The sequence below is a fragment of the Condylura cristata genome, unplaced genomic scaffold, assembly GCF_000260355.1.
Source record: "Condylura cristata isolate star-nosed mole 26May11 unplaced genomic scaffold, ConCri1.0 scaffold00022, whole genome shotgun sequence".
NCBI lineage: Eukaryota > Metazoa > Chordata > Mammalia > Eulipotyphla > Talpidae > Condylura > Condylura cristata.
The window spans coordinates 9,866,350-9,881,285 of NW_004567123.1; the positions used below are offsets into that span (position 1 = coordinate 9,866,350).

The following is a 14,936-nucleotide window of genomic DNA, read 5'->3' on the forward strand; positions in this document are numbered from 1 at the left end:
CCAAAAGCACAAGATTTTAGGTGGGGCCAGGAATAACAAAGACATCAGGTATGATTTAAGGTCAGCAACATTTTAATAGATTAGAAAGAGCACTGGGTTAAGATGAAAGATGGGTTTAATATGATTTTCCCCCTGAGTTTTGGCTTTCTCATCTGGAAAAGTAGAAAATTCATGATGAGTAGTTTTGTTAAATATCATAATTGCAGAATTTTGTCTGCACTTGTAGAGAGTTTCTTAGCTCTGGGTGGACAAAAAGTCACATATGTCAGTGTACTTTAGTCTCTTGGGGGTTGGGTTGACACCCCTGGCACCAAAAGTGGTATGACTTATACCACCATCTTGTCAATCAATGAGATTTTTATACCCACCTGGCTTGAACGTTCCATTCCCCTGCTTTGAAACCCTGCTTTGCCAGGGCTTTTTATGGTAATTGTATCATAAATATTTGCAGATCACACATTTTCTTTAGGTAACACATTTTATTATGATTTCATTATATATTCTCTTCCTGGAGTTTGCAAGTAAAGCCTGCAGAAGAACCAACACTTTATTTATACTAAGTTCCACCCTACAGAACCAGGTCATATTACAATTGCTCAATGCTCTGACTCAATGACTCAATAAATACTTTACAAAAATAATGTAGTCTTTTTCCTTTCTTAGAACATAAAAAATTAGGATTTCCTAGACTTGAGTCCCTCTCTCCATTTTATATTTATTTACTGAGAATGTATTAGTGGCGAAAAAAAAATGACTAAGAGGATATACAATAAAATAGAAGAAATGAGGTTCATGTACTCATCTTACTTGTTTTGCATTTTTCTTTGGAAAAGTGCTATTCCCTGTTTTCATGCCAACCCTTCCTGCAGCTTTCTAAGCCCACTAAGCTGTGAGCAGAAACTCTGCCACCCTGGGCCTTTTAGTAGAATCATAGCTTTACACTAATAATGGCAATTATCTGAAAGCCTATTTAAAGCCAGGCTTCAGATTTGCCCTAAAACATTCATTTCCCCATTCCCCATTTCAGAAGCTGAGATTTCAGCAAGATGCCCCACAACTAAATAACATTTGGTTTAAGGTGGGCATTTTCTTATTTTGATACATTTCCATTGAAGTATTTATTTTTAAAGAAATCTTTACATTCCCTTTCTCTTCCCCCTCCCAAAGCCTCTTTCTGAATTCTCACAGAAGTGATTAAATAGTTTCATCATGACAACTCCAGAGAAAAGGTTATGCGTAAGTCACATTCATATTAAATAAGTTATATATAAAAATTGCTTATAACGTTTACAACTTCAGTCTCTTTCCCCGTTTGCTTCTCTGGGAAACACCACATTTGGATGTGAATTGAATCCCACCCACTATAATTCCAGGTTCTGCCACGTCTTTGTCCTCATCCTCCCGTGGACATCCTCCCTTGGAAGACTTCCGCGGTCTGTAGGCACTGTAGATGGCAAGGGTCTGTAGGCTTCAGAGGGCAGTCACCTGCGCCTGCACACAGCCTTAGTGTAATTTATGAAAATAATCATATGGTATGTACAAATGTACACGTGCGGAGAAGAGGGGGGTCTGCTCAAGTGGCCCATCAGTGCAGTGCCTCGTGTCACAGATGCTAGGGGTGGCCCCTCTTTAATACTCCCTGGCTTCTTGGAACTGCCTGATGTAATCTTCATCCGAGGGACTTTCGGTGCACTTCTGTCCATTGTTGGGAGGACGGGCCTCATTATACCTGCTCCAGTCGCCCTTACAGATAATCCAGGGCAGGACGTCTACTTTGTAGTGAAGCTCTGCTGAGAACTCCGTGCTAATGAGGTTGGGTGTCCCCGCCCCTTTGCCCCTGGTGATGAGCTGCATGTTGTCGCCATAGCAACAGTGCTGGGCAGCCAGAGTAGTGCTTTCTAGGGACAGCATGGAGCGAATGCAGTACCGGGCTGTGGGTTTGTAGATCTCCAGTTTCTCCTTGGGCCCACTGGCGTCCTTCCATCGGAAGTCCTTGCGCTTGGTGCGGTCAAAGATGTCCGCCGTGCTGTAGGCCACCTCGGTGGGGTAGGAGCACGGGCAGCTGGGCAGGTCATTGATCACCTTGTGCATGTACTTCTTTAAGAACTCGCTTTTGCAGCTCATCCATCGCTCACAGCTGTCCGTGTCTGAAAAAGGCCACAGAGAAACCCTCTAATCAAATGCAATAGGGGCACAGGATGACAGCAAGTCAACCCAACGGCCCCTGCCTGGCGTCAACCTAACCCCTTTAACTTTCCGGTGACCATGCTCACCTCTTTTGGATTTGGGGACTTTGTTCAATGTGAACTGAAGGCAACTTTCTGCCCTGCCCAATTTATATTTGAAAATTTTCAAAATAGTGGAGAGCACATAGCTTTACAATGACTACCTGCATGGCACCAGGAGAGGGGGGATCAGACAAAGCTCTCAGGGAAGACCTGTAGAGTTGCCAATCAGAGGTCAGGCTGGGTTCTGCGACTTGGTGTCTGTGTGTAGGAGACAGGTCGGCAGGTCACCTCAATGTCTGCCTCGGTAAACTGCAGTGGCTAAGCTGAGGCATGTCTAAGGAAGCTAAATGTGATGCAATGTGGAGTGACTCAAAGGAGGCAAAGGAATGAATGGCCCATGGGTGTTCAATGCAATGTCATTTCTATCCATGCACGTGTGTGATTAGTCCTGGGATACAGCATGGCGGCTTGGGAGCCACTCAGAGGATCCGCTCAGAGCTCCCACAAGAAAACCCAACTTGGAGGTCTTGGCTGAATGGTAGTTTCCACCTATGTCAGCTTTGAATCTGCTTGGGTGTTCACATCAAGGTCACACTCAGGCTGGGCTACTTACAGAAAATGGGTGTGTGTTATGGGCACCATTTTAGGACTTCTTTGCCAGGCAAAGGCTAGGGATGTCCCCTTAGCATGACTCAGACTTTATCAGATTTACACTGAAGTTTTTCCTTCCCAGTCTCTTTCCTTCTCTTTCGGCATCTCAGTCGGGAAGTTCTTCCTGCCTGCTCTTGGTCTTCTCCCTATCACCTCCCCGATAAATCTATTGGATGTTTAGTTCTATCTGATATATACTCCTCAGAGGAACTGAACTGACAGTCCACACTAACAGAGATGAGGAAAGACAATGGGAAGGCACACCAATCATGCAAACCAAGGTTAAAAATTTGGTCTTTTTTGAAAAGGAAAATTACCTGATGGTTTCTCTCATAGCAGGAGTATAACGGACCAGGCAAGAAAATAATGATAATGATGAACAGCTATAGACCAGAGACATTTTGTGGGATGGAGTGTGGAATGGGATCAAAAACAGTGGGGGGAAGGAAATGCACAGGACTATGGTGATGGCACATGGGTGATCTGGTGATGGGAAGCCCAAGGGGATTGCAACTGAGATGGAAAATGCACAAAATGATGTAAAAATAAACCATTATATTATTTAAAAAATTGAAGGAATATAAACCATTGAAATTAAAGAAACAAACAAAAAAATTGGTCTTTAGAGGCCCTGGTGGCACAAGGGGTTGAAACACAGCACTTTATGAAGCTATCTGTAGCCACTGCAGCACAAGTTCTATCCCCAGCCAAGGAGGTGACCAACATGGCACAGCAGAACTGTCCTATCTCCTATCCTGCCTGCTGCTCTCCTCAGCACTGTATTTCAGTTGATCTGCCTGTTCTTTTCCCCATTCTTTCTCTGGTGAATTCTCTCAGGGCTCCTCCACCCTCGGCCTTTACCCCAGTTCTTGTATACATAAATAAAAATATCTTTAAAAATAATTTGGTCTTTAGAAACAAAATTCAGTGAGAGTCGAGAAAATGGCCTTGTATTTTCTCTAGGGTGGAAAGTTATCTCAATTCATGTACCTATAGGACTTCCATTGACTTGCTGCATCAAACTTAATAGTGTTCAGTTTGAACAAACACAAATAGTAACTCAGTTAACTTTACAATATTTCTACCACGTTGGCATTACACTACATGCCACTTACAGATCAGAAAACTGACATAGTACCAGATGAAGAAACTTGACCCTGTACAAGTCAAGCTTTCCCCATCTCTGGTGGGTACCTTCAGTTTGCCATTCTATATCCTTATTCCATAATGTCCCTTGCATTTTCCTATGTGAACTGAAATTAACGGGTTCTTTGAATCTTGGCATCTAGTTAGGTAGAGCCAACAGGAAGACTTGACCAGACCAGAGGAAGGGTAGAGAGTGTGGTTGGGATATTTGTTCCCCACCCCCCCAACTGTTAGGTGTGCTATAGCATTCTGAGAGCCAGGATTACTGTCAGGTAGCCTTCTCTTTGCTGTGAGCTAGTAGGTTTGTATAATCACTCCTTCATCTGCTCCCTACATGGAATTGGCTGGTAAGAGCTCCCCAATCTTGCCAGTCCTGGGGTTTTCTACAATCTCTTCTTGGTTTCCATCCATGCCACTCATACTTTTGCACAACTGCCTTTCAATTATCCAATTTGCATATGCCATGCTTTTTCCTGCCTGGGACCCAACTGATTCAACATTCCTATTCTTCCATTTGTGTCCACAGAGGCCTATCAGGTGTGGCTCTGTGCAACTGGACCCATGCTTCGCAAAAGGGCAAATGGCTGTCTGCCAGTGGATATAGGAAATCTGAGAAACTCTTTGCTGCAAAACACTGACTTTGCTGTTTGTTGGCCTGTAGATTTTATGTAACATTCCCATGTTTTGTCTCTTAAATTGGTTTTTGGATCGAATGCTTCATGTTTGCAGAAGTCTCCTGCTAAAGGTAGTTTGTGTGAATGACTGTGGTGGAAGACCTGAATAACAAAGAATTTCCAGCTATCTCCAAGTTGAGGAAGCAGAGCAGAAGTGAAGAGACTAAGAAAGAATTTGGCAAAAAAAAAAAAAAGGGGGGGGCAGAAGGAGTCTTACTTTTCTATAATATTAAATTATATCCAAAAGTATTGAAACCATTTTTTCAAAAGAAAACTTCCGTCTTCTATGTCAATTGTCACTAAATTCTGTTTGTTTCCCATTTATTGAATTCATTCTAGAACTTTCAGCAAGTGAGTGGAAGGGTATATCAAAAGTTTACAGAAAATTCAGGTGGTGGAGAGGGTTAGGCTAACATTGAAAATGCCCCCTCCCTCGCTCTGCTAGAGAACTGAGGCCACCATTTCTTGATGTCATTTTGGACACTCAGTGAGGACTACAATGTTCCATGGTTCTTGCCTCTTCCTCTGGACTGATTCTGTGTTAGGGAGGAGCAGTTCTGGCTTATTGTGGCCATGGAGACTGTAGTTAGCAAGACAGCTAGAGAAGTTTTCTCAGGTCTGTCTGGTGCAGGAGACACGGAACTGCTCTCTCTTGGAGTGTATTCCGTGAGCAGGGAACATGCTGGGAGAATTGGACACCATAAGAAGAAAATGAAACACTTCCGTTAATCCAGAGATGGCCTTGCAATAGCAAAAGGAATCTTCACAACAGAAAATCAATATGTGGATAAAAAGGAAAAAACCTTCTCACCAACTTCAAATAGTTTGGTGGCATTGAACTCCTCATTTCCCGCAAGCAGACTCACTTCTGTGGCAGCTGTCCTGAAGGTGTCTTCAATGCCTAAACACAGACAGGAGGTCATTTTTTCCCTCCTTGTAAGGAAAAAGTCTCTCCCCACTCCCAATTACAACAACAAATACACCCGAACAAAGCCTTTTTGTATTCATTACTATGCAAAGGCAGAAACTTGCCAGCAGAGGAAACAGTAAAAAACTACATAGTTGAGCATAAAATATATTAAAACACCAGGTACCATTTGTAGCATGAAATCGAATCCAAATGTGCCGGAGTGGGTCCTAAGAAACTCGTTTGTAAGGCCCCAAACAGGATTTTCGGCAATAGGGGATACATGCCTGCATGGTGTCTGTCTGCTGGATTGGGGTGACAAACTAGAGGCAGTATAGAGTAGTGTTTAATCCCCAATACCAGTCTTAGGAAATGACTGGTTCAAATCATCACTCGTGTGACCTTGGGCAAGTCACTTATTTATGTGATAGAGATTTTGCATCTGTAAAATGGGGAGAGCTAAATGACCCAACTCCTAGGGTTGAATGGATTAAATGAATGATGTGTCAAGAAAGCCCTGAGAATAGTCATGGTAAATGTTTGCTGATACTTTTCCCAGGGAGATTTGTCTAGCTCATTTTCAGGCTGCCGTAATTCACAATTAGAGCTCAGACATCTCATGCTCTAGAACTTGCAGCATTTCTGATGATGCCACAAAAGATTAAGCTGGGCTTGTTATTACTTGCTCTGAGGAACTGAACCCAGGTGGCCTCAATCTTTCTGGCTCCCCAAACCACCACCCCCACCCAGGGCTTCCTGTACAAACAGGAATCTTGTGCAAGCTTAGTCAGTGAGGAGAGGCAGGGGTGGTGGAACTTGGACGATTTGTTGGAGAACCTTGGCTGCCCTGTTGGGTAGAACTCACTTCCTTTTAAGGGGTTCTTTCTGATTTTATGTGCACGCCCTTAAACTTATTTGTAGGGTTGACCTAGGGAACAAATGGTTACAGTTTAATCACTGCCAGGTCAGGGAGTCTACTGCCCCTGACTCTTTCCAGCCCAAATAGGCAAGAGTCCTGCAAAAGGAAATCCTCCATGTTCCAGGGGAGCTCTGAAAAGCTGCAAGATTCAGAATCAGAAAGGATGAAATGGGGCTAAGTTCAGATGTGCAGAAAGTATATGAGCAGGACTGGCATTCACACTGAGAAGGAGATATTCAAAATGGTAACAGAGAATAGCTGTCCCCTAACGAGATGACTAAGTCTGTCATCTTACCAGATGACAGCCCTGAATCCGGATGCCAGTTCTGGAAGATAAAACAACAGGCAAGACCCAGACCCTGGTATTAAAGGCTGTTTATGTCTAAGTAAGGCTGAGTCTGATACTCTTCCGCCTAGTGACGGTGGTTAAGAGCATGGACTCTCTAATCAGACAGCTGGATTAAAGCTCCAGTTTGGTCACTTGCTGCTTACTCAAGTTCTAGAAAAATTAGCTCCTGCCTCAGTTTCCACAGCTGTCAAGTGGCTAGAATAACAGCTACTTATTTTATGAGGCCCTGATGAGTGTTACATGAAATAACATATATAAAGACCTTAGAATTTTTCTTGATACTTAAATGTTCAAAAATTTTCTTATTTCTCCTGATGTTTACTGTTAATTTACATTTTCATCATTTTTCTTTGTTTTCATTGTAGTCATATTCTCTTTCACTTTGTCTTATCTTCATCATTTTCTTCTTATCTTTTCCCTTTCTTTTAATTTTCTTCCTGTCCTCTTTCTCTTCTTCCTTCTATTATATTAAAATTATTATTTATTACTTTCTACCCCATCCAAATTCCATCCTATCAGACTGTCAACTCAACTTCATTATGATGAGCAAGGGGAAGGTAGGTCAGAAGAAACATCTAATAATTACTCTACTTTTCTGAAATCCATTTGCCTGGCTGACAAGGAACCAGAATAACCTTTCCTGCTTTTTTTTATGATTTCATTAATTTTATAGCAGAAAATCAAGTGAAATGTTTTAAACATTTTCTCTTGAGTTTTTACCTCTACTGAAGGAAAAAAAAAAAAACCTGTCATCTGGGCAAACCTAACTTATCAACTTACAGTTAGAAAATAATCTTAAAAGGTGAGAGTCTCACATGCTTATTACTGGGAAGTAAAATGAACAGTCAAGCTGTCATTTTTCTACCACCTACCTTAGCATTTTTCTCCAAGCTGAAACTTTATAGTATTTGTAGAACATTGAAACGATATGAGTTTTTTTATTGAAGTCACACTGATTTAAAACATTATATAGGTTTAAGATACATGGCCTTTTAAACCAACACCTGTATACACTACATTATGTTCATCACCAGAATTCTAGTTTCCATCCATCACCAAACAGGTGACCACTTTCACCTGGTTGATCAGTCTCCTCTTCCTTTCTGAAATCACCATTTTGTTCCTGTTGTCTATAAGTTTGTTTTTGTTTTATTTAGCGCATTTGTTTGTTTTGTTTCTCTAGTACATGTGAGTCAAATCATACGGTATTTGTCTTTTCATGCAGCTTTTGCAAATGCCAGGATTTCATGTGGACATCTTATGCACTCACTTGTCAATGGGCCCTCAGGTTGTTCCAGCCCTTGGCTGTCGTGTGTAAGGCTGTACAACACACGCCTCAGCGCTCAGCCCATTTTCTACGTACGCTCCCTTCCTAACTCACACATGCTGTTTCCTTCCTTGCCCTCATCAGAAACCCCTTTGCTTTGCCACTTCTTTTTTTGTTCCAAAACTCAGCTGTCTGATCGGAGAACAGTTTCTAGGGGTAGGAAAAGGAAGTCTGGGGTGCAGAGATCAAATATTTGTCTCTGGATTTCTTTCAGATGATGCCATTTAGAATGTGTGGTTTCTTGAAAGAACCAAACATATTTTAGCTTGGCCATCTACCTGGCAGTGGGAAATACATCATAAATATAAAACTATAGACCTGCTGACCTGTTGCTAAATTTTTCTGTGAACATATATGGGTCATATATGTTTTAGGGTGCACAATCTTCTCCCTTCTCCTCCTCTTCCTTATCCTCTTAACAACACTTTAAAAATGTGTGTGCCATACAAAAAATAGGCTGTGGTTTGACAATAACTGCTACAGATAGTCACAATTATTTTTCACTACTAAGTTTGCAATTAGCTTAGCTTTTAAAATACTAACAATGGAGTCAAAGCGATAATTAACTACCAAGTAACCTCAGTTTCTTTAAGAGTGCCTTCAGCAACTCTCAGACATTACCTGCAGAGCTTACTACTTGGTTTGTCTGTAGATGTTTGTCAAAGCTTCACCCGACTTTCTTATCAGATCATCAGTGTCTGTCTTCATGTGTCTTCAAGACACAACAAATCCCACATCAAAGGCCCAAGTTAACCTGAGTCCTTCCTCTGAATTAAATAAGTACACTGTGGCATTGTCTTCTAGGTTACAGCTACTGCAATTGTGGGAAAAGTGAAAAAAATCCATCTTTCCACCAACTCAGCTTATTATGTATCTCTTGCCTCACTTTGGTCAGAATTCTTATGAGGCAAATGGTTGTCTTTTAAAAAGTCAGTTTCTGTAAATTTTTAAATCTAAATGACAAGATACCCTACGAGCTTGGAGTCGCACCCCTTATAAACGCACCTGGGCAGTTTGGACGGTCACATGTCCTAGATTCCGTAGCAGTGCAGGCGTAGCCACAAGACCTGGTCCTTTTCTGGTTGCCGTTCCCACAGGTAACACTGCAGACAGACCAGATACTCCAGTCTCCCTCGCCATCTGTGGAATCTGCAAGGGAGCCGGAGAGATGGTCATCATCCCAGAGTCCCCAAATCCCTTTGATCAAACAACTGACCACTTGTCCTCTTCCTGTGCTGTCACTGTTGAGGAGACTAGATGTCAATGGGGTTAGCTTCATAAAGGCAGGTTCTGACTGACTGGTGATCTGCTCATGCCCAGGACCTGACCCCTAAAGGGGTCCAGTAAGTTCTTGTTAAAAATGCATGCACTGCAGAAGATGAGATCTTCTCTCTCAGCTAGAGATGCCAGAGTTCCTTCCTTCTCTATGCAGACATTCAAAATCTGGGCAGACTTTGGCCTTAGAACATCTGGCAGCTGCCAAACTTCATCTTTGGGGAATTCAGTCTCTGATAAAGAAGCTGAGGTTAAACCTGTGAATTACGGGGAATCACACGGAAAGAGAGGCGCTACCGGAAGGCTCACCCAGACACGGATGTATGGGTAAACACTTCTTGATCTTCCTAGCCCTTCCCAGTGCACTGCAGAAGCAGCAGTTCTCACTAGAAGAATTGCCTGAACTTTTGAGCCACAAAATGAGAAATGATAACATTTCTGTTGGGGAGGGCTTGATGATAACTATCTCATAGTGGTCAAGCTAGGCGTGGTCACTCAACATCCACCCAGTGCATACTTATGGATTCCCTATGATGTGCCAGGCTAACTTTAGAAATGTGGGGCACTCGGAGCCTCCCTGGTGATTCAGGGGGTTAAGTCTCAGCACTATGAAGCCAGCCTCAGCCACTGCAGCAAGAGTTCCATCCCGAGCCAGGGAGCTGACCCACATGGTGTGGCAGACCTCTCCTGTCTCATATGCTGCTCCCCTCAGCTGTGTATTTCAGAGGATTGGACTGTTCTGTGCCCCACTCTGTCTCTGGTGAACCCTCTAACCACCCCTCCACCCTACATCTCTGGCCTGCATTCCAGCTCTTATATGTCTACAAAAAAAGAAAGAAAGAAAAAGAAATGTGGGGCACATCATTAAATAAAACTCTCAAACATCCCTGCTCTGATGCAACTAGTATTTTAGTGAGAAGAGTAGAGTCAGACAATAATCAATAAACACACAAAAAAGAGCAAATTAGGGCCTTCCCTGGCAGCGCAATGGGTTAAAGAGCAACTCTGCAAGTCTAGCCGCAGCTGCTTCAGTGCCAGTTTGATGCCTGGCTGGCCAGGGAGGTGACCCAAATGGCGCGGCAGACCTCTCCTGGCCTGCTGCTCCCCTCAGCAGTGTGCTTCGTCAGTCGGCCTGTTCTGCTCCCCACTCTGTCTCTGGTGAATTCTCTCACTGCCCCTGCACCTCTGGCCTGTACCTCAGTTCTGTAGGCATAAATAAACAAATTTTTGGGGCAAACTATACAGTATATTAGAATAATTAGTATGGAAAAGGATAAAGAAACCAGGTTGGGGAGACTGGGAGTATGAGAGCTATGATGGATATTAGTGTAGTTATTTGTATTAAATTCTTTTCTTTCTGTATTATTTTTTAAATATTTTAAAGAAGCACCACTGTTTTACATCCTCATCGATTAATTAATTATTTTTTTTGGGTCACTGTAGGATTTCTCCCTTGAGATGTGGTCACTGTAGATTTCTTATCACCAAAACACTCATAATCCTCCATGATTCACTGTGCTCCCCTCAAACACTCTTCTCACCCCTCTTCTTGCACTTCCCCTCCCCCTCTTCTTCTGGATGCCTCAGATAACTTCCTCTCTTTAGAAGTAAAGAAAGGAAGTCCTGAGTGGTCAAGTAACCTATTCTAGGTAATAAGGGTAACAGCAAGGAAAGTCTGGGCTCCAGCTAAGCCTTGGATCTCTGGCGCACAATTCTTTCTGCAGCATCTAAATTCTGTAATACTTTCTCCAGGCTTGTTCAAATCTTCCTGCAGCCTTGGGGCCTCTACTGGTGCCAAGCGCAGAGCTAAAGGCATGTGCCTTGCAGGGAAGGGGTCCTCTCCTTTCATAACAGGTTGTGGTGGTGATTGTTATTACGTAGGCCCGGCAAGAATGTCGTCCACACATGTTTCTACCTGAGCTGTGGGCCCTGTGCCAGCCTCCAGGCTGTGTTTACATGGCACACACTCTAAATATTCCGCAGGCCAATATAGGGTGCTGGATCTCCTCAGTCCGTTAAGCAGTCTGGGAAGATTTCATGCTCGTGTCCTCTTTCCTAACCCAGAGCAGAGAATTTGCTCACACCTCGGCTGCCCCCTCAAGCCCCATCCATTTCTTCCCTTTCCAAAACAAGAATTTTTCCGAACTTTGATTTTCTTTTTTTCTAAGGACTGGTTTTCCAATCACACAGCCAAGCAGATGTTTGAAAATCCTGCTTGTGTGAGGGAGCTGGGCCTGCTTCCCCAGTATTAGCTTTCTTCCTCTCTTCCATCTGTTACCGGGCATCAACACATAAAACTGGCTTTCAGAGTGAAAAACTGCTGAGGTAGGAGCCCTTGCTCTCTTCAGAGACCTTTGCTGTTAGTATCTCTTGGTAATCTACTGAGAGCACGAGAGATGTTCCAGAATAACCACACCATCCACTCTTGTCAGTGGGCTCACCCAGGTGCAGTGGGATGTGCACACAAGTGAACACAATCACATTCCACAGGCACCACTGAGGCAGACTTTGCTAAAGGGCACCACACAACAGAAAGTCACAAGTAAAAATTATAGTATCTTTCAATTCATAAAAAGGGGGCAGTTGGTCATTTACCAACTTCTTAAGTCACCCAGGTAGGGATCATGTCACCTGTGTGGTACAGAATCAGTGACACCCAGCAGGGTTCAGCTCAAGCAGTGGGGTCTCGACCGCATCTAAATAGCTCTTCAATCTTTTCTTTCTGATGTAGTAATATTTGGGGAAACATCTTCCTTGAACTTGGACATTTTATAGTTCAATGCATCACAAGACAAATATTGGAATCTCTACATTGATGTACTTTTTTGGATCTGAATTACTAAATATTAATTCTGTGTCAGATTATGTGAAAAGTAACTTCCATGCTTCCTCTTCCTATAGCCGCCCTTTTAGTTACTCCTCTCACACCAACCCCAGCAAGGTCATATGACATGCTTTGAACATTGGGAAAATAACAAAAAACAGGTAAACAAAGATGACACAGGGCTGGCCCATTTGTGCTGCAGGGGACTCCTTCTACCACAATGTGAAAAAGGCAGGGCTCACCTCCTTCAGGGCTAAGGCGAGGTGGAGAGAGACCCCAACCTCCTCAGCATGTACAACTGTCTGGCTGGGACCCCATTATTATAAGCAAAACTGTCCTAGACCATGTAGCTTTAGTTAAATTAGCCCAGACAACCTGCAGACTCTTGAGAGAGAACACATTTGTTCTTTTAAGCCACAACATTTTGAAGGAGGTTTCTTAAGCAGCAAAAGCTAACTAATAAATGTATTGTAAAATTCTCCCTAAAATATGCTTTCTAGATGACCCGCCAACTCTGAGACTATGAAAGATTTATTATCGCAGGAAGTGGCTTTTTCCATGTCTTTCTTTTAAATATTCACAAAACCATGTATTTTCCAAACATATTTTTTAATATAGTCCCCCGAAGTTAGGCACAGAACAGTTACATAGCCACATGGTGAATCATTTCTATTGGGCTTGGAATGAAATGAAACAACCTGCTAGAGAAAGTATAAATGACAGCTCATCACCCTGAAGCTCCTGCTGCACGTGGTTCAGACAAATCGCTCAGCAAGACCTTCCTCTCCATGGATTTCTATTTGTTTAACGTGTTCAAAGCACAGGAGAGGAATTTCTGACTGTGAGACAAAGCCGTGAGGGGAGTGTTCATTTCCACTATAAGAAGAAAAGCCTGTTTTTCGTTGCTTCTAACCAAGGACTATTGCTCAGCGCAGAAAGTAAATGTGGGTGGAGGTCATTGCAATGATGATGACAAAGACAGTGACACAGTCCCTGTGGCCATTTATATGGGCTTTGATAGCCCCTATCTGTGACATCAAAGAACTCGGTGAGGGGAGAAAACAATTTAGAGCAGTGGGCTGAGAGCTAGACTTTAAGGATGTCATTTGAAAATTTATAGTAGTCGTCACACAGTTTCAGGGTACTGGGGTTCTGTGAGCCAGTTATAAGGTTTGTGCAGCTGAAATGATCTGAGCCTTGCCCTGGCCACTGCCAAGCCTCCACCACTAATCCTGGGTGATAATGGCACCCAGTTACTGAGGGCTCAGTTTAGCTAGTTGCTCTGTCTCAGCACATACTAACTTCTATTCTGCAAGATAGCTAAAAATATCCTCCTTTTAGCATAAAGGACCGGGGGAAAATGATAATAATAATGAACAACTATATGCCAGAGACATTTTACGGAGGTGGGATCAAAAATCAGGGTCGGGGGAGAGTGCACTGGACTATGGTGATGGCACACGGGTGATTTGGTGATGGGAAGCCCACGGGGATTACAACTGAGATGGAAAAAGGCACAAAATGATGTGAAAATAAAGTATTACCCCAAAAAAGTTTTTAAAATCCTCCTTTTATGGATTGGGAAGCTGAGACTGAGAGGTTCCCGATCCATAAAATGTCACACAGCTCAAACTTAGCAGACCTGGGATTAGATCTGAAGCTTTGCTACTACTTTTGTATCCTGGTCTGTATTCTTGTGTTCCAGCGACTTGGATTCTTATTCATGTAGGCCACTCTTTATTAATATAAGCACTTAAGTGCCCCAAATCCAATATTAAAAAGACATACCCTTGAAAAACATCACTGTGGAATATTCTATTAACACAGAGCCATGACTGAGGACATAGGAAGTTGCAGATAACTGAGTCCCAACCCAAGTTACAATAAGCAGTGTCCATCTGTCTCATTAGGTGGGTTATTAAGAATTTTGGGAATGATGTGCTACTATTTAACAGAAAAAGATTTGCCTTGACTCTTTCTTTGGGCTGGATGATGTCTTAAGAATTTAGACAGGGCCTCCCTGGTGGTGTAGGGGTTGAGTCTCAGCATTACCACCCCTACAGTCTGAGTTCAATCCCTAGCCAGGAACCTAGCCCACACATGGCACAGCATTCAACATGAGGATAAACACTTAGAAATTACTGAATAGTTATTTGATTGAAAAAAAAAAAAAAGACTGATACTATATGCATTTCTGATACTATATGCATTTCTGGAAATCACATGCTCTGTGTGGACCAACCTGTGAAGCAGTGCTTATTCATTCATTTTGCAAGTGCTGCCCAATCTCTACAACATGCTTAGGTGCAGCTACTTAAAGGGTGGACTGCTGGCTTCACTGTCAGCTCTGCTGCTTTTCTACACCTGCTGCATCAGAAGGTACAGTTTTATAAGACCCCCACATTATTTGTGCGCATATTAAAGTCTAAGAAGCACTGCTTTTGAGGCAATATAAGGGACAATATTTTCTTTATAAAGGCAGCTCTGATATCTGATCTAATGATGGGGAAGTTCCTAAGACAGTCTCCAAAATCTTGAAAGAAGGGAGTTTCTCTATGACCCAGGGATGCTGTAAAATCCAGATGCAGGGATTGCCCAGGTATTCTGGTCTAGAAGCAGGTGTGTGTGTGTGTGTG

At 42.8% G+C, this 14,936-nt stretch overlaps 1 protein-coding gene across 1 annotated transcript in view; it reads right to left on the reverse strand.

Moving 5' to 3' along the window:
- Positions 1-500: 500 nt before the first annotated feature.
- ISM1 (isthmin 1, angiogenesis inhibitor) overlaps positions 501-14,936 on the reverse strand; it is a 74,009-nt gene continuing 59,573 nt past the window's right edge. Inside the window, exons 4-6 of the mRNA XM_004687162.2 lie at positions 9,207-9,350; positions 5,511-5,600; positions 501-2,147 (exon numbers count right to left, since the gene is read on the reverse strand). Of these exons, the coding sequence (XP_004687219.1) occupies positions 1,630-2,147; positions 5,511-5,600; positions 9,207-9,350 (752 nt within the window). The 3' untranslated portion in view covers positions 501-1,629. The remainder of the gene's footprint in view (positions 2,148-5,510; positions 5,601-9,206; positions 9,351-14,936) is intronic.